The 26,661-nt window shown below is 41.3% G+C and overlaps 3 protein-coding genes and 1 long non-coding RNA gene across 7 annotated transcripts in view; 3 read left to right on the plus strand and 1 right to left on the minus strand.

Moving 5' to 3' along the window:
- Positions 1–26,661, minus strand: part of kcc (solute carrier family 12 member kcc) — a 468,256-nt gene that overhangs the window by 367,699 nt on the left and 73,896 nt on the right. The window lies entirely within an intron of this gene.
- LOC114242863 (atlastin) lies at positions 312–26,309 on the plus strand. Its single transcript, XM_089727884.1, has 12 exons — positions 312–724; positions 1,414–1,563; positions 6,322–6,410; positions 6,555–6,621; positions 8,285–8,434; positions 10,443–10,578; positions 12,537–12,721; positions 15,086–15,307; positions 15,412–15,660; positions 25,068–25,316; positions 25,551–25,784; positions 25,867–26,309. Exons 1-12 carry the CDS (start codon positions 527–529, stop codon positions 26,275–26,277), a joined length of 2,340 nt encoding a protein of 779 aa, XP_089584010.1. The 5' UTR covers positions 312–526; the 3' UTR covers positions 26,278–26,309.
- LOC149503008 (uncharacterized) lies at positions 2,593–5,028 on the plus strand. Its single transcript, XR_016323168.1, has 2 exons — positions 2,593–3,886; positions 4,030–5,028. It is a non-coding gene; the product is annotated as an uncharacterized LOC149503008 (long non-coding RNA).
- LOC149503009 (uncharacterized) lies at positions 17,282–20,172 on the plus strand. The gene has a single exon (XM_089727874.1). The coding sequence runs from the start codon at positions 18,214–18,216 to the stop codon at positions 19,837–19,839; it is 1,626 nt and encodes a 541-aa protein (XP_089584000.1). The 5' UTR covers positions 17,282–18,213; the 3' UTR covers positions 19,840–20,172.

Consider the following 26,661-nt stretch of genomic DNA (forward strand, 5'->3'; position numbering starts at 1 on the left):
AAATATAAATTTTAAGCCCCCGTCACTAGTTCTCTATTTTTTTTATTGTTAACACGGATATATTGAAATAATTATATATTATTGTGAAAATATTATAAAATTCGCAAATGCATACAAATGAATATTTGATTTTTTTATAATTATTTAACATTTTATTTTCTAAACTATTTCATTTTAGCTACTATCTGTGTATGACCACTACAAGTACCGACATTTGTGGTGAATATATGATAAGAGGTGGATAGAAAGGAAAATGATTTCGAAAAACAATAATATAATAACCTAGTGTTTAGTTTATTTTTCTCATTACATTGTGGCCCTCGCTGGAATAGACGTATTTTCTTTGGGAGTAAGTTGCTATTTGCATTTCAATAAATTAATACACTACACGTTTTAGGCCACGGAGCAGTGTGTTTTATACTCCTTTAGCGTCAACATTCTCACATCGTCTTTGACCTATAGTAAAATATAACCTAATTTGTTTCAGGCAATTGAATCTAACAGGTATATTGAAGACCTAATCAATATGAGTGGGCCACGATGCGTTCAAGTAGTTAATAGGAATGACAATCACAATTATGTGCTTGAAGATAACGCACTCCAGAGAATTTTATTGCGTGAGGATGTAAAAGATCTGCCGCTGATGGTAGTTAGCGTCGTGGGTGCCTACCGTGGAGGAAAGTCCTTCTTGCTAAACTACTTCCTCCGTTACCTCAACTCACCGGTATGTATCACTTTTTTTTGTAATGAAAAATGGGTCTGTCGTTTTGAAGAACTAATGCAGTGGGCTTTGTTCTGCTAAAAATTTTGAAATAGTCTCTTGAACGTGAACATTTCAGCAATTTTTGTTATGGAATGTATGTGGAAAAAGTACAAAAGTTCCTGTTCCAACATCCATGTTTTAATTATTTAATTAAATTATTAAAACGTCTTAGTTACATTTAGGTCGACGGTGAACGAATTTAATGTTTAAAAAATCCGTAATGATATATGTACTATAAATATAAATATACCGTAATATAAATATGACGCTTTCCGCATAAAAATTAAAAGTACAAACAATTCTCAGCTCGTGTCAAGAAAATAACATTAAGTGATTAGTTTTCATTTTACAACCTCTATATCGAAATTGCCATAAGGAAACAAAAATCCATTGGTCGATTCTTGCTCTATAACATACATTTCAATAAAAGCGATGTCGAAATTTATACCTGTCCGGTTTTAAATGGTAAATCCGAGTAGTTTTAATGTATAGTTTGATTGTTGAATATAATTTGTCGTTATTGTCTTGAATATTTTCGAATATTCAAGGTGCTTGTCCAAAGGAGGAGTTGAAATCAAATGCTACTCTGGATGCAGGTAAAAAACACATTTTACAAAAGAAACTAAAAGTTCAGCTTCTTGTTGTCGTAGACGGAAAAGCGAAACGAAAACGGCGACTGGTTGGGGAACGAAACAGACCCTTTAGTCGGATTCAGCTGGAAGGGAGGATTTCAAAGGCATACTACGGGTATACTAATGTATTCGGAGCCATTTATCACCACTACAGCAACAGGAGAAAAGGTCAGCTTGTTTAATGTATATAATGATTATTAGGTTCCAAAACATAAGAATTTGCATGGCAGCACTTGGATCTGGAATTATGTTCACTTCGAAAATCAGTTGACCTTACGTTGCAAAAACTTTAGAGCTCAATGAAGAGAAAATAATAATAAATGATGAGCGTTCGGAAACACTTTGGAGAGGCCGTATGCGCAATTTTCCTCTGTGACTGGTTAGAATAATTATAGTAACATGCCGTCATCTGACTCCAAAATAGGCTACCCTGTGCTATGGTACACACATATTGGTGCCACCAGCCTGCCCTGCCTATTTCTGCCATAAAGCAGCAGAGCGTTCCAGTTTTAAGGGTAGGGCAGCCACTTAAAAACTTGACACTTGACCCCCCTTTTTTACAATCTAGGTTTGAGTTTAATTGATGGTATAGAGCGGTGTTTCCCAACATGGGTCCCACGTCCCACAATATTTTTATTTTTTTGTGGCTTAGATGGGTGGACGAACTCACAGCCCAGCTGGTGTTAAGTGGTTACTGGAGCCCATAGACATCTACAACGTAAATGCGCCACCCACCTTGAGATATTAGTTCTAAGGTCTGAAGTATAGTTACAACCGCTACCCCACCTTTCAAACCGAAATGCATTACTGCTTCACGGCAGAAATAGGCGGGGTGATGGTACCTACCCATGCGGACTCACAAGAGGTCCTACCACCAGTAAAGTACAAGGAGGCAATTTGATAATTAAGGATCATATTAAATTAATATGGAAAATGTGTATTAAAATTATTTTGAATAAGAATTTTAGTTTTTTTATTATACGTTTTGAACGTCAGTCTGGAGCCATATACTCTCCTTTTTTACAATCTAGGTTTAAATTTAATTGATGGTATAGAGCAGTATTTCCCAATAGGGGGCCCACGCCCCAGAAAGGGGAGATTTGATAATTAAGGGGGGCAATCGTACTAAATTAATATGAAAATGTGTATTAAAATTATTTTGATTTAGAATTTTAGTTTTTTAATATATGACGGCGTTAACGATATTTATGTTATATAGCACGTGCAATAGGAGTGACTCACACAAGCCAGGCGCGCCGGCCGTGTCGTTCCACTCGTAAACAACAGCTGCAACAGAAGTGACTCATAAGCCAGCTGCGCCGGCTAGTATAAAAAGGCGGAACGTGCCTTGAAATGAACATTCGTTCGACTGCGTTTGCCCGGTGCACTTACTACGTTGTTACGTTGTGTGATTCAGTGACTGTTGTACGTACTGGTTAAAGATTGGATAAGTGAAAGTGAATTAAGTTATCATATTGTTGATTAAATCAGGAATCAAAAAGTGACCTCCTTTTACTTGGTGTTTAACAAAATAATGTCTACCCTCAACCTTACATCAGAAGTGAGATCAGGACTCTACTCTCACTGACGTGACGTGTTTGAACATGTTCGAAGTACAGCAAAAAAAAACATGATGCAGATCAGAATACTAGTAGTGGTACGCCACAAGAGCGTGAATGCAGCATACGTAAGTCGTGTAATAACGTCTCTGTTACCTCGATGGAAGATCTGAGCCACGAAGAAATCGTCACATCTTACATTCTGGCTCATGTTGCCCAGTTTGACTGTCGACTTCATCACATGGCATTTACTAACGGAAATACAACACGTAAGAAGCTATTGCAAGAAATTAAGGCAAGTGCAAATCTCAAGTGAAACTTCGATCGCAATAATGGATCTGTCATGACGAGTGGGTAGTTCCGACACGAATCGTTTTTAAGCCAATGACTACTGCTAGAGTTACATGGCACTAGTACAGTAAACCAGGACATGAGACTGTGAATTGTCGCTGAAATTTTAGAATCTACCCGATTCAATACCAATAACACTACACGTTCGATGACTTCGGGCTCCAGCAAGCAAGCAAACAAGAAAGCAAGCAAGTTTCCGTGGGGAAGAAAAATTGACACATCTGAAGTCGTCGTGACCTGTAAGATAAGACTTCCGGTGCGTTCGTGTCTGGCGATGCGGCGGTGTTCGGGTTCCGCTGGCGGATGCAGGTTTTTCCGGTGAAGTGCGTGCTTGTGCGTGCTTGACAAGTGTTCGCGGTTGGCTTCCTCAGTGTGGGAGTAACATCGTGTAGCCGGAGGTGAGACTTCCGCGGTCACGGCCCACCCAGTCCGCGAGAACCGGGCAGATCGCCTCGACGGTACGGAGGCCGGCCGACGGGTCCGCCAAACGACAAGACCACGCCTCCAGCACGGACTGCCGATATTGGAGCCCCCGCGCTCCGGCTGCACTTGCGCTAGGGCGCGCCGCCTCGTAGGAGACTGTGAGCCTGCAAAACCTGAACAACCTCCTCATCCGTGGGCGCCCGGCTCTCGCCTGCAAGTCGGCTGTTACGTGTGCGGTGATGCGAGCCATGTAGCTTCTGGGTGTTCCATGCGCTACAAGAAGAAAACGACACTGCTCCAGGTGCTGTGGCAGGTCCAACCAGAGACGTCAACGTGTGTTCCAGAGCTTCAGTGTGTTACAGATAAGTGGTTTTGGCTCCCCCTTTATGTTCCATTCAGGGTCAGACTAGTCTTATAAAACAAAGCCATAGTAATTTATTCAATGGTAAGCGGTTTCATGAACAAGTCACCGTAGTCACCCTAGACACGTCCTTACGGATCCATCAGATCCAATAACTCTTGCATTAGATACCTTCAGCTCTAACACTAGGAGCAGGCTGAGGAACCCCAGTAATCGTACTCGTCGAACTCGACAAAGAGGTCGACGTGCAACCTAACCCATGCATCAGCCCACTGAGTTTCTCGCCGGATCTTCTCAGTGGGTCGCGATTCCGATCCGGTAGTAGATTCATTCGCGAAGCAATTGCTCTTGAGTTGTTAGGTCTCCTGCGGAGGCGCTCGGGCAGTTGTTAGCAAATCCCACCCCTCTTGGCTGAGCCTTTGCTCGCCCACCCGTCCTGGTGAAGCGGGAAAGGCCTCCGGGCCACCAGTAATCTTTCAATCATCTGCAGTTTTGGAAAACGATAGGTATAAGTTGAGATATGTAAATGGTTCTAGTGTACAAAGTTCCCCATGAAAACTTACGCGAAGTACCTCGAGGCCCGTCAGGCCTACTAGAAATTTCTGAAAATTATAGTGACGATGACGTGACGGCGTACACAGATGGGTTAATTAATCTTGTTCATGAAACTGATCTTAATGATGACGACTCTATGACTGACAATAGAAGCGACATTTTTGTCCGCAAATAGCGATACAGCAAACATAGTCTGTGGGTAGTGATACAATGTCTGTAAGCTCAGGCACCTCAGGTGCAGGTGTTGGAAATGTAGAAAACGATGGTCGGTCTCGCACTATTTCTGAAGAAATTCCGTATAAATGTTCTGGTTTAAGAAATGTTTTAACAAACGCTACCGTACACGCAGATAAAAAAAAAAAAAAAAAGAAAAAAAAAAGAGAATTGTATGTGGCTAGAGAGATGTTAATCCGGACTAGCAAAAAAAAAAAAGAAAAAAAAAAAAAAGAAAGTGTGAAGTCATTGAAGGGTCTGTCCGGTCCAATGGCTTGGCTATAGGGATTTTCATCCAGATTAGCCACAACAATTAGCTACAGGGATTGCGATTCGGTCTAGCATTATCCGGTCCAGTTCGAAAAACTGAAGGGATAACAATTCCGGTCTAAGTTAAAAGGGACATACTTACATACCTGAAGAGTTTTAAATGAACTGGCCCAGGTATGTAAGCAGTCTGAAGGTTATTTATAGCCAGTATAGGATTTTCTGAAGAATTATGCGAACCGAACCGTACTAGATTGTTAATATCATAGACCACGTTTTAAGTTGCATCCGTTAATGTCAGGATGAACGAACACGTTTGTTGTTCACAGACATACCATAAGAATGCGCGCACGAGGACGAGCGCACGTCAGTATGGCCGTGACGGCGTTAACGATATTTATGTTATATAGCACGTGCAATAGGAGTGACTCACACAAGCCAGGCGCGCCGGCCGTGTCGTTCCACTCGTAAACAACAGCTGCAACAGAAGTGACTCATAAGCCAGCTGCGCCGGCTAGTATAAAAAGGCGGAACGTGCCTTGAAATGAACATTCGTTCGACTGCGTTTGCCCGGTGCACTTACTACGTTGTTACGTTGTGTGATTCAGTGACTGTTGTACGTACTGGTTAAAGATTGGATAAGTGAAAGTGAATTAAGTTATCATATTGTTGATTAAATCAGGAATCAAAAAGTGACCTCCTTTTACTTGGTGTTTAACAAAATAATGTCTACCCTCAAGCTTACATATACGTTTTGAAATATTACGTACTGTGTTTTGATAACAATTTCATAGTGATTTCTTAAATGAACAAATCAATATTTTACTGTTAAAAATTATCTATTGGGGGCATAAAAATTTTAGGAATGCTACAGCGGGGAACGGCACAGAAAAGGTTGGGAAACTTTGGTATCGAGTAATGTTTAGATTTAACTAAGAATTTTTACCTATTTACCTAAGATTTGAAAACTACTGTGACACGGATCTTGAGGGAAAGTACTTACTAATGATTAATACGACATTTTCTTCTGTATGACCGTGTATTTAGCACATTTTCAATGTTAAATTAAGTAAAAATTATAAAGCTACAACCGATTCGTATCACATATTTTTGACAAGTCTTTTATTTTAAAACCGTGTTGCCAGACTAATATCTCAAAGGCTACATTCCGTGACAACTACATTTTTTCTTTGACAGGTGGCAGTGCTGTTAATGGATACACCAGGCCTCTTCGACCCCAACAGCACAGTGCGCGATAGCTCCATAATATTTGCGCTCTCCGCTCTAATTTCGGTTTCGGTAGGCAGCGGCTTGGCTCTGCCCCTGGCATTGCTGAAGTCCATGGGCGACGGTAACCACTCACCATCAGGTGGGCCGTATGCCCGTCTGCCTACAAAGGCAATAAAAAAAAAAAAAAAAAAAAAAAAAAAAATATCGTCTGTTCAGATCTATAATCTCATCGGGAATCTTCAAGAAGACGATCTTCAGTGGTTACAGGTAGATTTCAATACTCGGCTTATATACCCTGCAGTGGTTCTGAAAACGTGCGCCCCTGAGCTGACGCCTGCGCTAACGCGTTTGTATCGCCTCTCTTATTGCGCTAACAGGGTTCCGTCTTCATGGAAAACCGCCCACGTCCACCCTATTCCCAAGAAGGGTGACCGGTCGGACCCATCGAGCTACAGGCCTATCGCGATAACTTCTTTGCTTTCCAAGGTGATGGAGCGAATAATAAATGTACAACTCCTGAAGTATCTTGAAGATCGCCAGCTGATCAGTGACCGACAGTACGGTTTCCGTCACGGTCACTCAGCTGGCGATCTTCTTGTATACCTTACTTACAGGTGGGCTGAAGCCTTGGAGAGCAAGGCTTCAGCCCACCACAGGCAAGAGAGCCTTGGCTCTTGCTGTTAGCCTTGATATGGCGAAGGCCTTCGACAGGGTCTGGCATAGGGCACTTCTGTCGAAGCTACCATCTTACGGAATCCCCGAGGGTCTCTGCAAGTGGATCGCTAGCTTTTTGGAAGGGCGGAGTATCACGGTCGTCGTAAACGGTGACTGTTCTGATACCATGACCATTAACGCTGGCGTTCCACAAGGTTCGGTGCTCTCCCCCACGCTTTTCATCCTGTATATCAATGACACGCTGTCTATTGATAGCATGCATTGCTATGCGGATGACAGCACGGGGGATGCGCGATATATCGGTCATCAGAGTCTCTCTCGGAGCGTGGTGCAAGAGAGACGATCTAAGCTTGTGTCTGAAGTGGAGAACTCTCTGGGGCCAGTCTGAACTTGGTTCAATTCAACAACCCGTTAAAGACACAAGTTTGCGCGTTCACTGCGAAGAAGGACCCCTTTGTCATGGCGCCGCAATTCCAAGGAGTATCCCTGCAACCTTCCGAGAGTTTCGGGATACTTGGGGTCGACATTTCGAGCGATGTCCAGTTTCGGAGTCATTTGGAAGGCAAGGCCAAGTTGGCGTCCAAAATGCTGCGAGTCCTCAACAGAGCGAAGCGGTACTTCACGCCTGGACAAAGGCTTTTGCTTTATAAAGCACAAGTCCGGCCAAGCGTGGAGTACTGCTCCCATCTCTGGGCCGGGGCTCCCAAATACCTGCTTCTTCCATTTGACTCCATACAGAGGAGGGCCGTTCGGATTGTCGATAATCCCATTCTCACGAATCGTTTGGAACCTCTGGGTCTGCGGAGGGACTTCTGTTGCCTCTGTATTTTGTACCGTATGTTCCAAGGGGAGTACTCTGAGGAATTGTTCGAGATGATACCGGCATCTCGTTTTTACCATCGCACCGCCTGCCACCGGAGTAGAGTTCATCCATACTACCTGGAGCCACTGCAATCATCCACAGTGCTTTTCCTGAGGTCTTTTTTGCCACGTACTATCCGGCTATGGAATGAGCTCCCCTCCACGGTGTTTCCCGAGCGCTATGACATGTCCTTCTTCAAACGAGGCCTGTGGAGAGTATTAAGTGGTAGGCAGCGGCTTGGCTCTGCTCCTGGCATTGCTGAAGTCCATGGGCGACGGTAACCACTCACCATCAGGTGGGCCGTATGCTCGTCTGCCTACAAGGGCAATAAAAAAAAATCAAGTTTTATTTTATTTTCTCAACGCAAAAATTCAATTCAATGAATCCTTTCAGTTATTTACCGAGTACAGAAAACTACTTAAAAACGAAGACGGCTCCAAAGCGTTTCAGATGCTAATGTTCCTTATCAGAGATTGGTTTTACCCTTATGAACATGCTTTCGGTGCCAAAGGAGGTGCCGAGCTATTAAAAAAGAAACTTGAAGTAAGTACAACAGAAATTTAATGAATACTAGCTGGCCCGGCAAACGTTGTTTTGCTATATAAATTATTTCTAGGAATGATATATAACCTAGATACCGGCTGCAGCGCCATCTGCCGGGCTGATTTGTAGATCTAAACCAATCTCGAATCCACCTGAAGGTACACAAAAAAATTCACTAAAATCGGTCCAGCCGTTTAGGAGGAGTTTTGTGACAAACACACGCACAGAAGAAATATAATTATTAAAGATTTGATTGATTTTAATTTGGAAACGCAGTCGATGGGATATAATAGTTTTGGTATCGTGATTGTACTTGCGATATCTTATGAAATTGTTTCAACCGTCATAACTGTATGACGGAAATGTAACATATACATTAATGGAGACTAAAGAAAATCTTCATATAAACGACATAAATTTATTTGGCAAAGATAAAAAATGTTATCGCTTTTATTAACCTTCTCTTAGATTGTTTTCTGTTCATGTGCAAACAAGCTCCCAGTCTATCTGGTATAAATCGGTTGTCGGTATACTTAGGCGTAAGCTTTTGAAGCCACCCCTTCTCAACATAATATGTATGTACTTAGTCTGGCCATAAATACTGTTACAATTAAAAATAAACAAAATATTACATTTGAATTTGGAATCTGTCATTTTTATATGATTGCTCATTGAGTTTTCTCATTTTGGCGCCAATACATTGTACAATATTTTGCGATATTAAAATGGAGTGGGGTGATAAAGAGAACCGAATCGCTGTGATTGCATTACACAAAGTAGGTATGGAGCCAAATGCAATTTTTAAAACTCTCCATACGCTTGGTATTAGTAAAATGTTTGTGTACCGGGCTATCAATAGGTGCAATGAGACCTCCTCTATTTGTGACAGAAAAAGATCTGGCCGTCCACGTAGTGTTCGTACGAAAAAGGTGGTCAAAGCAGTATGGGAAAGAGTTCGAAGAAATCCTATCCGAAAGCAAAAGATTTTATCTCGGGAGATGAAGATAGCACCTAGAACCATGTCGCGTATTGTGAAAGATGACTTAAGACTTACAACCTATAAGAGGCGTACTGGTCATTTCTTAACTGATAATTTAAAAGAGAATAGGGTGGTAAAATCGAAACAACTACTGAAGCGGTACGCAAAGGGAGGTCATAGAATTTTTTTGTTTACGGATGAAAAATTTTTTACAATTGAGCAACATTTTAACAAACAAAAAGACCATATTTATGCTCAACGCTCTAAGGAAGCTTCCCAGTTAGTCGACAGAGTGCAACGTGGGCACTATCCGACCTCAGTGATGGTTTGGTGGGGTATTAGCTATGAAGGAGTGACTGAGCCATACTTTTGTGAAAAAGGTATCAAAACATCGGCACAAGTGTATCAAGATACCATTATTGAGTAGAAGGTAGTGAAGCCCCTTAACAACACCATGTTCAATAATCAAGAATGGTCCTTTCAGCAAGACTTGGCGCCAGGTCATAAAGCTCGGTCTACGCAGTCTTGGTTGGAAACGAACGTTTCGGACTTCATCAGAGCTAAAGACTGGCCGTCGTCTAGTCCCGATCTTAATCAGCTGGATTGTGATTTATGGTCAGTTTTAGAGAGTACGGCTTGCTCTAAATGCCATGATAATTTGGAGTCCCTAAAACAATCCGTACGATTGGCAGTGAAAAAATTTCCCATGGAAAGAGTGCGTGCTTCTATTGATAACTGGCCTCAACGCTTAAAGGACTGTATTGCATCCAATGGAGACCACTTCGAATAAGATTTTAATACTTTGAATTGTTTTATATTTATGTATTAAACTAACATACTGTAAAAGTAATAAATATTATTTGCAATAGATTTATTTTTTATTTTTTATTGTAACAGTATTTATGGCCAGACTAAGTATAGTTATATAAGAACGTAAAGGAAATAATTATATTTCCTGTGTGTAAAAAATACAACACGGAATACGGCTAGCGTAAAATTTGAGTGTTAACTGAACAATTATCTTTTTAGATTACAGATAAAATGCCAAAAGAGCTATGTGACCTCCGGGAACATATTCGTTCTTGCTTCGATAAGGTTTCATGTTTCCTTATGCCTCACCCCGGTTTCAATGTTTCGAATCCAAACTACAACGGAAACCTTTATGGTAAAATACATTTATTTTATTACAAATTACTAGCATAATTCTGAATTAATTTGTAAAATAACAACATCACAATATGAGTACAGACACATTCAAACAAGAGGTAATAATCGTATTTTCTGTCATTCCTTATTACTAAAATCCTTGTCTTTTGTTACGCTAACGAGTAGGATGATAGTATCTTTAGTTCGCTCACATAAAGCCTCACAACCAGCAAATATTATGATTTAGTGTTGGAAATTGGTAATGTTTCACATATTGAAAAGTCTGCTGCATACGGTGAATATCTGGATGTAAATTCATCGCTAAGTTCATGTGTCCAACTACAGCCTACAAATCTCTTTTATATCTTTACAACCACAACTTTTACTTAGTTGTAGAGGATTGTCTATAGGTCTAAACAGAATTCCTTAGTATTGAACCCCTCTAAGTCTAAATACATGATACTAGGCAGTCAATCTCAGATTTTATCACTCGATCCTAAGGTGACTGTTTCGGGTAAGGAAATTGATCGGGTGGAGTTAGCATGCAGTTTGGGTTTGACAATTGATCCTGAATTGCGATTCAAGGCCCATATTGCCAAGAATTTAAGAACTTGTTTAGACAGTACGTCAGTGTACTCATTAGAAAGTTGCTTATCGATAGTCTAGTTTTGTCGAAATTAAATTACTGTGATACTGTTTATGGTCCTTGTTTACTCTCGAGAACTGGAAAATTAATACAGCGCATTTAAAATGCCTGTGCCAGGTATTGCTTTGATATCCCTGTTAGAGGACACATAGCGCCCTATTTAAATGATAACAATATATTGAAAATGGGAGCTAGAAGAAGGTTGCACTTAGCAGTCTTACTGTTTAGAGTGATTTCGACACATGAACCTAGGCACTTGTATGAGAAGTTAGATTGGAGAAGCACTCAGTACAGGTATGTATGGCTCACGAGCTATTGTTAAGCCATTGTTGACGCCCATATATAGAACAGCTGCTTTTCGGGGAGCATTTAAATACGCAGCTACGCATTGCTGGAATGATCTCCCACCATCTATTCGTCACATTGTAACAAAGCATAGCTTTATTTAACATTCGAAATCATTTCTTTTGGACTCACAAAAACTAATTTCATTTAAAGTATTTACAGTAACTAGTTTGATCCTAGCTTGTAAAATTTTTCTTTTATTAAAATTATTTTTATAATGTACAAGTGTAAATGTTGAGCTGCTTGTCAGTGACAATAATAATATTATCGTGTTTGATTTTATTTTATTTTATTTTATTTGTTGTTTCGTTGAAGGCTGCCCACAGGTTGTTATTACTGTGTGTGCTTATGTATGTTTCGTATTCGGGTTCACCATTTAATTAGATTTTTGGTTTGTTTTTTCTTATTTTTATACTAGTTTATACCACGTTCTAAGTCTGTACACACGTACCTAACCTTCGTTCCCGCAAAGAACCAAAGTGAAACGGGGGTGACTGAAAATCAGCGCTGTTCGATTTATCGGCCTGGAACAGCATTAGCTGAGCCACCTCCTTTTCCCTTTTTCTCATTTTTTTATTTCTTTTATTTGTATTTTATTTTATTTAATGTGAAAGGCAATAAATAATTTTATTATTATTAGGATTGTAAAAGAAAAAAATATCACTTCCGTTAATTATGCGGAAAGATATCGTAATTAAAATATTAAAGAACGACATTGTAATTATCTAATGCCGCGAGATATCACGACACAAACGAGACTGTAAAACATTATTGATTCCACAATGCAAGGATGCTTGGTTTTTAATCAACACAGCCAATCAAATCTTATTTCGTATGTGCTGTTACGATATCTATAATACGAGGAAATCGTTACTCTAGCCTATTCGATGTTAAACGATCAACATGTTCAACAACAAAATTAATTTTTATTGAATAATTTAACTGTTGTTATTACTTTTTGGAAACTCACCAATGAACTTTCACAGAGCTTTCGGCAGACTTCAGAGACGCTCTTAAAGAGCTTGTACCATCTATATTTGCGCCTGAAAATTTGAATATAAAAAAGATAAATGGAGTTAAAATAACTTGCGCTGATTTGTATACATATTTCCAAACTTATATAACTGCTTTTAACACTGACTCTATGATAACTCCTAGCAGTATCTTCGAGGTAAGTGTGAATTTGAGTACCAAGCCTTGAGGAGGTCTAACTTATGATGATGTCCAACATATACGACTAATATATTAAATAATGATTGCTGCTTCTTACTAAAAAAAAACATTATGAAATTCGAACATCAGTCTCAGAGATTTTAAAATTAATTACTTACGATCTGATGTCATAATGCACCATAGCTATCTTAAAATTCAAACCAAAACAAATCATTAGTTCGCGGCAAAAATATGAAGGATAATTCCAATGCTATACTGCTGGTAGCATCCATACTAGCAGAATCCACATCCGGATTTGAATCATGTCCGCCGCCAGTTACTTAAAATAAGAAATAGTTACGAATTACGGAGTAAGATATAATAAATAATAGTTTAAAAAAACTAAAAAACATGCTTTATATAATATAAAATTCAACTAAAAAATAGAAAATAAACTTTAATAAATTTAAATTGAAAATAGTGTAAAAAAAATTATTTTATATTGCATGGTGTTATTAGTTATAAATACTTTTCTGACAGATATGAGTAGAAAAATTATTATTTCAATAATATCTTAAAAAGTTTTCAATCAAAACTTTTCAAAAATTTCTATTTTTTCATATATTTTTTATATATTGAATTGTCATCGGTCCTCAATAAATTTACAAAGTTTGAATGAAATCTGGCCGTTTAAAGTGGGTCAAAATCGCGTCTAAAGGAGTCAGTTACAAACATACAAACATACATACAAGTGAAGCTAATATAAAGCGTATAAAAATAGTTTAAGTTACTGCTACTACCGACAAATGACCATGAAATGATTAGCAGGATGCGTCGGACTCTGAGATTTCAGAGGAAAGGCGAAAACTTAACTCTGCTGCCTATTTATATATACTATCCTGCAAAAGACTGCAAAAGGTACCTTTTGTCAGACTAGTCTCTCACCACTACGCAATAAAAAATAAATTATATTGACATTATAAGAATATTGACATTACTGAACATCTCTACCTGAGATATGTATCATACGCATCATGTGCGCGGTCAGGCGGGTACTAAGGCCGGACCGTATCCTCGCAGCGATCCTGATAACTTGGAGCCCTGAATAAAATATGTGATAATACTTCTGCATCGCCTTTCTGTAACCGTCGTACCGCAACCTATTCACCTTATGCCTAAGAAGGATTACCGGTCCAAACCACAGGCCAATCGAGTTAATTTCTTTATTTCTCATTGTAATAAAATCAATTACAAATGTCCAGCTTCTTGAATAGCTTGATCAGTGCTAGTTAATCCGTGACTGATAGTAGTCATTTTAGTCACGGTCGCTCAGCTGGAGATATTTTCTATATCTTACTTACTGGAGGATTGAAAGCAAGGGCTTGGAGAGCAACGACGAGGACCTTTGCTCTCCAAGATGTAGCGTGGTGAGCCTTAATATCGTGAAAAGACATTGAATAGGGCACTTTTCTTGAAGTTACCATTTTTCGAATTCCCTAAGACACTCTGCGATTGGAACGCTACCGTTTTGGTTGGTCGGAAAACAGTCACACCTATCTTGGAGCGTAGTGCTGGATAGGCGATGAAAAATTGTGTCTCAAGTGAAAAAAATTCTTGGACAGGTTATTATTGATGGTGCTACAATTTAAAAGACTATCCGCGCAAACTTTTGATCGTATGTATTTGCATTCTCGGGGCGACGTTTACAGATAGGGCGTCTTCAACAAAGCCAAGCGGTGTAGACTTCACAGGATAAAGGCTTGCTTGTATATTATGCTTTATGCAGCATACTTTCGGCTAAGTATTTCCTTCTCGGGGCCGGAGCTACTAAATGCCATTCCCATCTATCATACTTTCGTTTTTCTCCACACAGGAGAAGGCTGGATTGGATTTTCGATAATCTAGTTCTCATGAATCGCTCGGAGGTTCCAATTGAATTGCTCAGCTTACGGAGAGAATTCGATTCTCTCTGAGTATTGTAACATATACTCCATGATGAACTGTTTGAGACGATCTCGTCATCTCGTTTTTACCGTCACACTATCTGTCACGGTGTCAAAATTAATACAAGCATTCATTCTGAATACGTTTGCAGGCATATTTTCTGCATATGCTAACTGGCTTTAGAATGAACTTCTTATATTTACTGAATGCTTTGAGACATATTTTTTCAAATGAGGTTTGAGGGGGTTTTTAGTGATAAACAGCGACTAGGCTGCACCCCACTCATTGGTGACGTTCGTGAGTAACAGAGATCATTTATCAGACCATCTAGTGGATCGTGTGCTCATGTCTATGAATGCTATAAAATTATAAAAATTAAACACAAGTAGCAGCAATTTGTACATAGGTAAAGAAATTCATGGTCCTATTATTATTTTAGAATACCAAGAGGGCGGCATTGACGGCAGCTACGCGGGAAGCTACCAGTAAGTACACGAAGATCATGGATTCTGCATGCAATACCAACACGCCAAGTATGCCAGGTGAAGGAGTTCGCGTTACTCATAACCAAGCATTGGATAAAGCAATCGAAGCGTTCAACAAAAAAGGGAAATTGGGCTCACAGAAAGAGATTGATGCATACCTAACTCAATTAAAGCGTGTAAGTCTTTGGAACTTAACGATTATGTGAAAAATAATCTAATCGAAAACCGAAAACTATGGAATATGTTCGATGTAACAAAATAAAGCCGTTGGTGTTTTCAGGATTTAGAAGATCAATTACCACGTTATGGCCTCATGAACGACGGAAAGTATCGGAAACTAGCATTCGAAGCAAAAGAAGTATTTGATAATACAGTCAAAGCAGTGCATGGTGAAAATTTGTTTTGCTTGCATCCGAATGACGTAGAACCATTATTCAATGAAGCCGTTTTAGCCGCTGCTACTTACTTTGAATCCAAAAGGCAAAAAATTCCAAATGTCTTTGATGAAGAAAAGATTAAATTTATTCAGGTCAGTACAATTTCTATTCTATTTTATTGATAAATTACTTAGAAAGCTAGTTTTTTTTTTTATTGCCCTTGTAGGCAGACGAGCATACGGCCCACCTGATGGTGAGTGGTTACCATCGCCCATGGACTTCAGCGATGCCAGGGGCAGAGCCAAGCCGCTGCCTACCGCTTAATACTCTCCACAAGCCTCGTTTGAAGAAGGACATGTCATAGCGCTCGGGAAAGGGAGCTCATTCCATAGCCGGATGGTACGTGGTAAAAAAGACCTCTGGAAACGCACTGTGGATGACCGCAGTAGCTCCACGTATTATGGATGAACTCTACCGGTAGCGGGCGGTGCGATGGTAAAAACGAGATACCGGTATCATCTCGAACAATTCCTCAGAGCACTCCCCATGGAACATACGGTACAAAATACAGAGGGAACCGAAGTCCCTCCGCAAACCCAGAGGTTCCAAACGGTCCATATGTGCAGTTAACTAATAAGCAAAAAATACTTAAATGTCAAACTTATATGAGTAATTTTAATTAATACATATTAGGGGTTAAAGTATGAAATTGTCGATTAATACTGAAAAATTGAAATTCGTTTTTAAGCTATTGCATAGCTTTTATCGCGGGCCGGGCCAACGGAACCATGAAATTCCGTAACGAAAAACACCTTACACCCTTCACTCCGCCTACCATGTAGCTCGCGTTCAACACATTCACAAGTTACGCTTGTGTAGTGTTTGTGAATAAGCGCGTGGCGTGACGTCACACTGCATTTGCATCATGAAAAGTCTGCCCATATCTCTCTCGCGCGGTCTAGCTTATGAGTGTGAAGGGGACAGTTAAGGTTTTGCTTTTATTAATGTTTAATATAGCGTGGTCTTGTTTTATTATTGTTTTAATATTAAATAGGCATGATGACAGTAGTCAAGTATCGCCGAAATATTAAATTGATCTAATGAAACAGGATTCAAGGATTTTGAAAAATGTATTTATTTTTATATTAATGACGAGATTGATGATTTATTTGTTAAAATAAATCTACAAAATACAACAATCAGCCATGATAGCTTAAACACCAATCAGAGTGAATTACGTCACGCCTTAATAAACGTCATCTTTTTTCGTTTGAGCTTATGCGCGATCACTGCAATTTTAACAAAAAAAACTATTGTTTTCGCTTTACCTGTCGCTAAAATACATTTTATAATCGTAGTTTACCATTTCCACAACAGAAGTTCCACAAAAGCCATCAGCAAGCTCTCTAAATAGGTTATTTAATCTAATTTTCTTTACACATGAGTATCTTGTTAGCAGGAATATTAGTATGTTTTTCTATTAAATCAATTAAGTAATAACAGCTTTTGGGAACTCCAATGTAAGATCGCGGGCTCTTTGTAATTTTAAGCAAGGTATATTCCAGAATTTTAGATGCCTCGTGTTTTCTAACGTTTTGTATCATCTCACTGTAGTCTAATATAGATTTAATTTGGAGAGATATTGTTGATGGTGATGATAGATCGGAGAAGTTTTATGTAATGTGGATGTCCATGGCAACGTGAAATTACCTCATGTAACTTTAAATGGTGATGTAGAAACAAAATGGGTATGAGGTTTCAAGGGTGATGTATTTTTTTTTTGAATTTATTTTCTCTTTGAACGGCTTTACTTCTGAACTTGTGAGTAATAAATACTTAAATAGACTTATTAGTCATTCTCGAGGCAATGTTTTCTGTTAAATTTTCTTATATGTTGTCATGCAAAACTAAAAAGTAAAAATTTGCAAATTATTAGACACAAATAAAATTCAGGACTTAATAACATACCTAGTAAATACAATCTGCACTCCTTTTTACAAACAATACATCAAACAAAGTTGACAAAGTATTTAGTAGATATTTTATAATTTACTTTTTCCATAATAAATGCTTAGCGGGTTAAAATATTAGGTATGTATGATAACAGACAATGATTTTAATGGTTATTGTCTGAGTTGATAAATTATGGTAAATAGTAAATGAAATTAATCTTTTCTGTTATCTATAATAATCTTAGTTGTTCGTTTTTATTCTGTCTATCTGGCATTCAAATTTTGTGAGAATACAGCCCGGTTTCATGCGAACCTGCGATATCAAACCCATTGTCCATAATAATTGACCATATCATGTGGTAACTGGAAAATGAATAAAGCATTCATTGAAATAAATATTACTGGTTATTCAAGAGATAAATTGTAATCTCAGAAAATATTGAACTTATGAAGTTTTAGACCTCAATTAAGGTCACACATCACTGTAAAATTTACAAAATATGTACAAGCTTACATCAAAATGATCTCCACAGAAATAAATTAAAATATTTAGACTTAAACCTTTTGGATCTCGCCGTGCAAGAGTCAACGGTTTATTTCTCATTGTTTTTTTATTTGGGACGTAAACAAACTAACTTGTTCGGAGTTTTTATATATGTATTATTGCACTGAGGGACCACACACCACTTATGGGGCCTCGCCGCTAGGCGAGTGTGTTTAAGACCCGGGACAGCCCCACCTGGGTCAGACATCATGGAAGCTTTATTTACAGAATTCCTCCGACTTCGCCACCCAAAGCTCACTTCTGAGTTTCTGGCTTTCAAGGCCGATCACGCCGTGAGCCCTCTCGCGGATTCCGCCGTGCTCGTCGCTCCCGCGTCGTACACCGCAGCGTCCGCCATGCCTGCCGCTCCCGCGTCGCCTATACTAGTGGGTAAAACTGCTGCGTCGTCCGCCGTGGCCGCCGCTCCCCTGGCGCGATCATCCGCGGGTTCCGTAGGGTCCGACGGACGTCCTGCATCTGCCCGTAGGTCGCCTGCTCCCGAGCCTGCTGCCTCCTCGTCCTCCGACTCTGACTCGGACATGGAGGTCGACCTCGCCGCCGCCTCATCGACGGATGGATTCACCCTGGTACAAAAGGGTAAGAAGCGCGCTGCGGAGTCCCGAGCTCCCGCGGCCGCTAAAATTAGTAAAGCCGCGAACGCGTCGCGCCCTCGCCCTCCGACTCCCGTCGCTCCCCCTGCCCGTGCCACACCGTCGCCGCGTCCAGTGGCACAAAATAAAACTCAGACCCCTCCCCCGGTAATCCTTCAAGAGAAGGCAGCTTGGGACCGAGTTTCCCTGGCCCTTCAGGCCAAAAAAATTAATTTTATCAGCGCCCGTAACCTCGCGAACGGGATTCAAATTAAGTTAACGACACCCGACGACCATAGGGCCCTCTCAAGCTACCTCCGAAAGGAGCGTATAAGTTTCCACACTTATACGCTTCAGGAGGAGCGTGAACTTCGCGCAGTCATACGCGGCATCCCAAAGGAATTAGATGCCGATCTCGTCAAGGCCGACCTTCTAGAACAAGGTCTGCCGGTCAATTCCGTGCACCGCATGCACACAGGACGCGGGAGGGAGCCATACAATATGGTTCTCGTCGCTCTCCAGCCTACCCCCGAGGGCAAGCAAATTTTCAACGTACGAACAGTCTGTAGGCTTTCCGGAATAACCGTCGAAACCCCCCATAAAAAAGGCACTCCGAGCCAGTGCCATAACTGTCAGTTGTACGGGCACTCTTCCCGTAATTGTCACGCGCGCTCCCGATGCGTCAAGTGTTTGGGCGATCACGCCACGAGCCTTTGCACTCGCGATCAAAAAACCGCTACGGAACCGCCTAGCTGCGTCCTGTGCCAAACACAGGGTCACCCCGCGAACTACCGTGGTTGCCCCCGAGCCCCTAAAATAAATCGCCGCGTCGCCCGCCAAAACCGCCTCCGAGCTTTCGGCCCAGACATCAAAGCCACGGCACCCTCTGTGCCGAAGGCTAAGCCTGCTTTTGTGCCGGCGTCGGTGCCCAGCGTCTCGGCCTGGGCTAAACCGTTGCCGTACACGAACACGGCTACAACTCTCTCCCTCGCGACTCGTCCCACCCCCGCGATACGTCCCTCCCCCGCGACTCGTCCCTCCCCCGCGACCTGCCCTCCGACCGCGTCCGACAATCTCGCTCTAGCGATTGACTTTTTTCAGTCGATCAACTTTGATCGCGTTAATGCTTTGGGCGACGCCATTCGCACCGCCTCCACTGCACAACACTTCATCGCCGTTGTGCAAGAATACGCTGACGTATACGCGTCGTTAAATACGTATGTCCTCCCCTCACTCCGCCGGTAATCAATGGCGTACATAAGTAGAATCAAGCCCCTATCCGTAACGATAGGATTTTTTAACGCTTACGGTCTCGCAAATCAACGTGATCAGGTTTGTGATTTTTTGCGTGACCATCAAATTGACATCTTTTTGGTGCAGGAGACCCTGCTTAAGCCCGCGCGCCGCGACCCTAAAATCGCGAACTACAACATGGTTAGGAACGACAGGCTCACTGCTCGTGGTGGTGGTACCGTCATTTACTATAGAAGAGCCCTGCATTGCGTCCCACTCGACCCCCCCGCGCTTTCTAACATCGAAGCATCAGTATGCCGAATCTCACTGACTGGACACGCGCCGATCGTTATCGCGTCCGTTTATCTTCCACCGGATAAAATTGTTCTAAGTAGTGATATTGAGGCGCTGCTCGGCATGGGAAGCTCTGTCATTCTGGCGGGTGACCTAAACTGTAAACACGTCAGGTGGAACTCTCACACCTCAACCCCTAATGGCAGGCGCCTCGACGCGTTAGTCGATGATCTCGCCTTCGATATCGTCGCTCCGCTGACCCCGACTCACTACCCGCTAAATATCGCGCATCGCCCGGATATACTCGACATAGCGTTATTAAAAAACGTAACTCTGCGCTTACATTCGATTGAAGTAGTTTCAGAGTTAGATTCAGACCATCGTCCCGTCATTATGAAGCTCGGTCGCGCTCCCGATTCCGTTCCCGTCACGAGGACTGTGGTGGATTGGCACACGCTGGGCATCAGCCTGGCTGAATCTGATCCACCATCGCTTCCGTTTAGTCCGGACTCTATCCCGTCTCCTCAGGATACCACTGAAGCTATAGACATCGTAACGTCACACATCACCTCGACATTAGATAGGTCATCGAAGCAAGTTGTAGCGGAGGACTTCCTTCACCGCTTCAAATTGTCCGACGATATTAGGGAACTCCTTAGAGCTAAGAACGCCTCGATCCGTGCGTACGATAGGTATCCTACCGCGGAAAATCGTATTCGAATGCGTGCCCTACAACGCGACGTAAAGTCTCGCATCACCGAAGTCCGAGATGCCAGATGGTCTGATTTCTTAGAAGGACTCGCGCCCTCTCAAAGGTCTTACTACCGCTTAGCTCGTACTCTCAAATCGGATACGGTAGTAACTATGCCCCCCCTCGTAGGCCCCTCAGGCCGACTCGCGGCGTTCGATGATGACGAAAAAGCAGAGCTGCTGGCCGATACATTGCAAGCCCAGTGCATGCCCAGCATTCAATCCGCGGACCCCGTTCATGTAGAATTAGTAGACAGTGAGGTAGAACGCAGAGCCTCCTTGCCACCCTTGGACGCGTTACCGCCCGTCACCTCAATGGAAGTTAAAGACCTGATCAAAGACCTACGTCCTCGCAAGGCTCCCGGTTCCGACGGTATATCTAACCGCGTTATTAAACTTTTACCCGTCCAACTCATCGTGATGTTGGCATCTATTTTCAATGCCGCTATGGCTAACTGTATCTTTCCCACGGTGTGGAAAGAAGCGGACGTTATCGGCATACACAAACCCGGTAAACCAAAAAATAATCCGACGAGTTACCGCCCGATTAGCCTCCTCATGTCTCTAGGCAAACTGTATGAGCGTCTGCTCTACAAACGCCTCAGAGACTTCGTCTCATCCAAGGGCATTCTCATCGATGAACAATTCGGATTCCGTGCAAATCACTCATGCGTACAACAGGTGCACCGCCTCACGGAGCACATTCTTGTGGGACTTAATCGACCAAAACCGTTATACACGGGAGCTCTCTTCTTCGACGTCGCAAAAGCGTTCGACAAAGTCTGGCACAACGGTTTGATTTTCAAACTATTTAACATGGGCGTGCCGGATAGTCTCGTGCTCATCATACGGGACTTCTTGTCGAACCGCTCTTTTCGATATCGAGTAGAGGGAACCCGCTCCTCCCCGCGACCACTCACGGCTGGAGTGCCGCAAGGCTCCGTTCTCTCACCGCTCCTATTTAGTTTATTTATTAATGATATTCCCCGGTCGCCGCTGACCCAGCTAGCCTTATTCGCTGACGACACAACCGTTTACTACTCAAGTAGAAACAAGTCCCTAATCGCGAGTAAACTCCAGAGCGCAGCGTTAGCCCTCGGACAGTGGTTCCGAAAATGGCGCATAGACATCAACCCGGCGAAAAGCACAGCAGTGTTATTTCAAAGGGGAAACTCACCGCTTATTTCCTCCCGCATTAGGAGGAGAAATATCACTCCCCCGATCACCCTCTTCGGCCAACCTATACCCTGGGTCAGGAAGGTTAAGTACCTGGGAGTCACCCTGGATGCATCCATGACATTCCGCCCACACATAAAAACAGTCCGCGACCGTGCCGCATTCATTCTCGGCAGACTCTATCCCATGATCTGTAAGCGGAGTAAAATGTCCCTTCGGAACAAGGTGACACTTTACAAAACTTGCATAAGGCCCGTCATGACTTACGCGAGTGTGGTATTCGCTCACGCGGCCCGCACACACATAGACACCCTCCAATCCCTACAATCCCGCTTTTGCAGATTAGCCGTCGGGGCTCCGTGGTTCGTGAGGAACATTGACCTACACGACGACCTGGGCCTTGAATCAATCCAGAAATACATGAAGTCAGCGTCGGAACGGTACTTCGATAAGGCTATGCGTCATGATAATCGCCTTATCGTTGCCGCCGCTGACTACTCACCGAATCCTGATCATGCAGGAGCCAGTCACCGTCGACGCCCTAGACACGTCCTTACGGATCCATCAGATCCAATAACCTTTGCATTAGATGCCTTCAGCTCTAATACTAGGAGCAGGCTTAGGGACCCCCGTAACCGTACTCGTCGAACTCGACAAAGAGGTCGACGTGCAACCTAGCCCATGCATCAGCCCGCTGAGTTTCTCGCCGGATCTTCTCAGCGGGTCGCGATTCCGATCCGGTAGTAGATTCATTCGCGAAGCAATTGCTCTTGAGTTGTTAGGTCTCCTTCGGAGGCGCTCGGGCAGCTGTTAGCAAATCCCACCCCTCCTGGCTGAGCCTTTGCTCGCCCACCTGTCCTGGTGAAACTGGAAAGGCCTTCGGGCCACCAGTAATCTCTCAACCATAAAAAAAAAAAAAAACACCACTTATACACTTTTGAATTCATATTTATTATTCAAAATAACTTGATTTATTAAACAAGCATCTAATGTTTACTATTGACGTACTGAAGTTTACTAATCCGTGACGTAATGACCGACGCCATGACACTGAACAGCGTTTTAGCGCGAAATAAAAACTTTAAATTTAAATTTCATTTTATTGCATGAAAACCTGTATTTTCTACAGAAATATGATATATTTTTGATATAATAGTGTAGAGATATACAACAAAGGGAAGATCTTCCACCGAGCGGGTGATATTGCTCGGTAGACCGACGGTCCGAATGTTGTTGTTCGGAACTTGTATATATGCAAGCTTGTCTTGAAAATGTCGTAAGCGAGATTCAGGCATCTGTCAAATATCTTGCGTTGTATGATGGCTACCCGTCACAATAGATACTTCTGAATATCATAGAATAGATATTGAAAATTAGTCATCATGCCTATTATAATTGTCTAATTATAATTGCATAAGTTGATAAAAAATGCTATGCAATAGCTTTCCCGCCGCAGTTCGATTTGCGATAAAACTCTGGTGATCTAGATTCTACAAACTGTGTGAAAGTATTTTGCACTGCCTCCTCGGAAGAAAACTTTTTATCGCGTAGAAAATTGTCCAAAACACAAAAAAATGGTAATCCGTTGGAGCAAGGTCTGGCGAATACGGAGGGTGACAATTGGTTTCTAATTGCAGTTCCTGTAGAGTTAAAACGGTTTCTCGTGCTGTATGAGGTCTTGCGTTATAATGGAGCAATAATACTGAAGATCGTTTCATGAGTAGGGACTGTTTCACTGCATGTTTTGCTATCATTGTTCGGAGTTCGGTACAGTAGACATCTGCCATTATTGCTTGACCAGATAGGACCATGCTGAGACCATCAAAGAGTTACCATTACCTTTTTTTGGTAAGCTTAGCTTTAGGACACTGTTGCGGCGTTTGACCTGGGGTCAACCATTGCATTTTTCGCTTACGGTTATAGTAAAAAATCCAGTTTTCATCACATGTCACAATTCGATCCAATATTCCTTCATTTCTGAATCGATTCAACAAGGCAACACAAGTTTCAACACGCGTTTATTTCTGCAGATCAGCCAAATCATGGGGCAGCCATTTTTCATATATTTTTTATTTTATTGATTTGACGCAAATAAGTCAATATTGTTGGTAAGGTAACGTTAAACCATGCCGCTAATTCCTGGGTAGTTTGGCTCGGATCAGCTTCCACCATCCCTTTCAATTCCTTGTTATTCTTATGTGTGGGCGGTCTTCCACGTGGTTGGTTCTTCAAATCAAAATTTCCATCACGAAAGCGTTTAAACCAAAATCGTACTGTGCGTTCATTAGCAGTCCCCCCTCCAAATGCAACACTGATATTGCGAGTCGGAACTCGTATTAAAAAATCACTCGACTTTTCGAAGTATCCATCTTTCTTGTCTAAGCTGAATAAAAAAAACAACTGAAAGTCGATAATCGACTGTTGCACATTTTTTTAAAGAAGAACCTTATAGATTCTATTTGAAAAAGTTTCACTCAAAAATCTCAAACCATGAAGGTTTTATGTCAATTCGAAGTACCTATTACAATAGAACGGCAATTTCATACTTTAACCCCTGCTATTTCTGCTCATATTAACATTGATTTCTGGTCCGTATCAGACGTCAGACATGAAATTCTATCTTCACGTTTTTCTGGAATTTCAATAGTAAATTGAGGATTATTAGGTATACAAACTAACTTGTATTATATAATCGTGAGTCCTCGCAGTGGCTCATAGATATTATCAATATCATAGACACTGTCTATGTCAGTTGCAACCTAACGCCAAAAACTCTTTTCAAATTTATTTTGAAGAAAGATAGGTGATAGCATTCAGGAAACACCGTGGAAGGGAGTCCTTTGCAGAGCCAAACGGTACTTTGCACAAATAATCTCTCGAAGGGTAGGTACTGTATGCGATGAGTATAATATAGTAGTTTCTGTTTTGAAAATAAAACGTGATTGTGTTTTGCTAAGCGAAAAAATATGCGAAAATTTCACAAATTTCAATTTTATTCCTTTATTTATAATTTTTCACAGTGCTTAGGCAAAGAACTGAAGTTTCTCCAAGCGTTGAATCTACAAAACAACAGACACGTTGAAACTGAACTCAAGATGAACTTCTCTAGTTTCATGGAAGGCTTAGTCAGCAAGGATCCTCCATTAGATGACAACGAATATGAAATCAAGTACCAAGAAAGCTACAGAAAAGCCATTGAGACATTCAACCAGCGACGAAACAGGCCTACAGAATTTCCAGAAGATGTATTCAAACTATCTCTGATGCAGGTAATTTGAAATCTAGAAACCCATACTTTAAGTCAAAGCCTAATTAGCTGCAAGAAACAAAATGCAACTAGTATATTCGTGATTCATCCAATAAAATTTATTATTATTTAAAGAAAGATATTTCGTATTCATGACAGGCGGCAGGTATTAGGCGTAGTGATAAGTTACTTCTGTGAGCGAATTTAAAAATATATTTTTTATTGTTCAGCTTAGCAATGTATTTTTAACTTGCAGCACATGGCAACTCAATTCACTAACTTAAAAGAAATCAATAGAAGTAAAAATAGGAAACAATTCATGCTGTCGCTGTCATTCTACGTGAATTACATGAGTCTTTTCTGGGATCCCGATACATGCTGCTTACATCCAAACGACTTGGCAAACGAACATAATTTAGCATTAGAACAAGCGTTGAAACTATTTCACCCCGAATTGCCAGATGACATGGAGAGAGAAATACTTAAACAGGTATTCATGTAATTAAAATTATTTTAAAATATATGTATTCTTCTCAAAACTTTAAAGAAATTAAACAATGATCTTTTTATAGTTCATCAAGTCGAAGTATGACGATCTGCGCGAACTGAACGATGCTGCGAATGAAACAGCTATTGCTTCAGCTGTTAATGTGTATGTAGAAAAAATTGAGAAAGCCACAGAATTTAAGGGCTGGTGGATCCCAACTTTGGGGATTCCGTATCTTGTCAACCTGGCTAATAGATCTTCCTATCACGAGGAAGCCAAGAAAGCTGCTCTTCTTAATTTCTACTCGAATCGTCGCGATCGCAAGAACAGCGCTCCCGATAAATACTACAATGAACTTATTAAGGTAAAGCATAATATTTTTGTTGGGATAGATAGATGTACAAATATGTACAATATCCACTTGATACTGAGCGACTTACAGACTGTTAACAGAACGTTTTGCGCCACTGCACACAGACTGTTAACAGAAAGGTAAGTGATTCACCGCAGGCAGCTGTCTACTTTATATATACGTACCTTAAAAATATCGTTTGAATTTGACCGTGGGATAAAATTGAGGGAGCACAGGACGATGAAATTCTGTCAGCCTATTGAGTGGGTACTAAAGTCCTACCTATTTTTGTAGAATAGTAATCTTGCTTTACAGTTTGAAGAATTGGGACCGTTTGTATACAATATAATTGAGTCTTCGATTACATAGTGGAGGTGGAATTTATGTTATCATGTCTATCGTCTCGGGTAATGAGCTTCAAAGCGCGGGAGACGTGAGCTGATCTAGACTAATAACAAGGTATTCATGAAATATGCATAAATCTTACATTTGATACCAAAAGTCAAAAGTAAATTTTGACTTGGCTTG

The sequence above is a fragment of the Bombyx mandarina genome, chromosome 05 (assembly GCF_030267445.1).
Source record: "Bombyx mandarina strain Sakado chromosome 05, ASM3026744v2".
In the NCBI taxonomy this organism is placed as follows: domain Eukaryota; kingdom Metazoa; phylum Arthropoda; class Insecta; order Lepidoptera; family Bombycidae; genus Bombyx; species Bombyx mandarina.

Excerpts from the sequence above, each read along its gene's own strand:
- LOC114242863 (XM_089727884.1), top strand. The coding sequence starts at position 527 with ATGAGTGGGCCACGATGCGTTCAAGTAGTTAATAGGAATGACAATCAC. Across the intron at positions 1,564-6,321 it reads CTACAGCAACAGGAGAAAAG|GTGGCAGTGCTGTTAATGGA; the intron begins GTCAGCTTGTTT and ends TTTCTTTGACAG. Across the intron at positions 12,722-15,085 it reads CTCCTAGCAGTATCTTCGAG|AATACCAAGAGGGCGGCATT; the intron begins GTAAGTGTGAAT and ends TTATTATTTTAG.
- LOC149503009 (XM_089727874.1), top strand. The coding sequence starts at position 18,214 with ATGGAAGCTTTATTTACAGAATTCCTCCGACTTCGCCACCCAAAGCTC.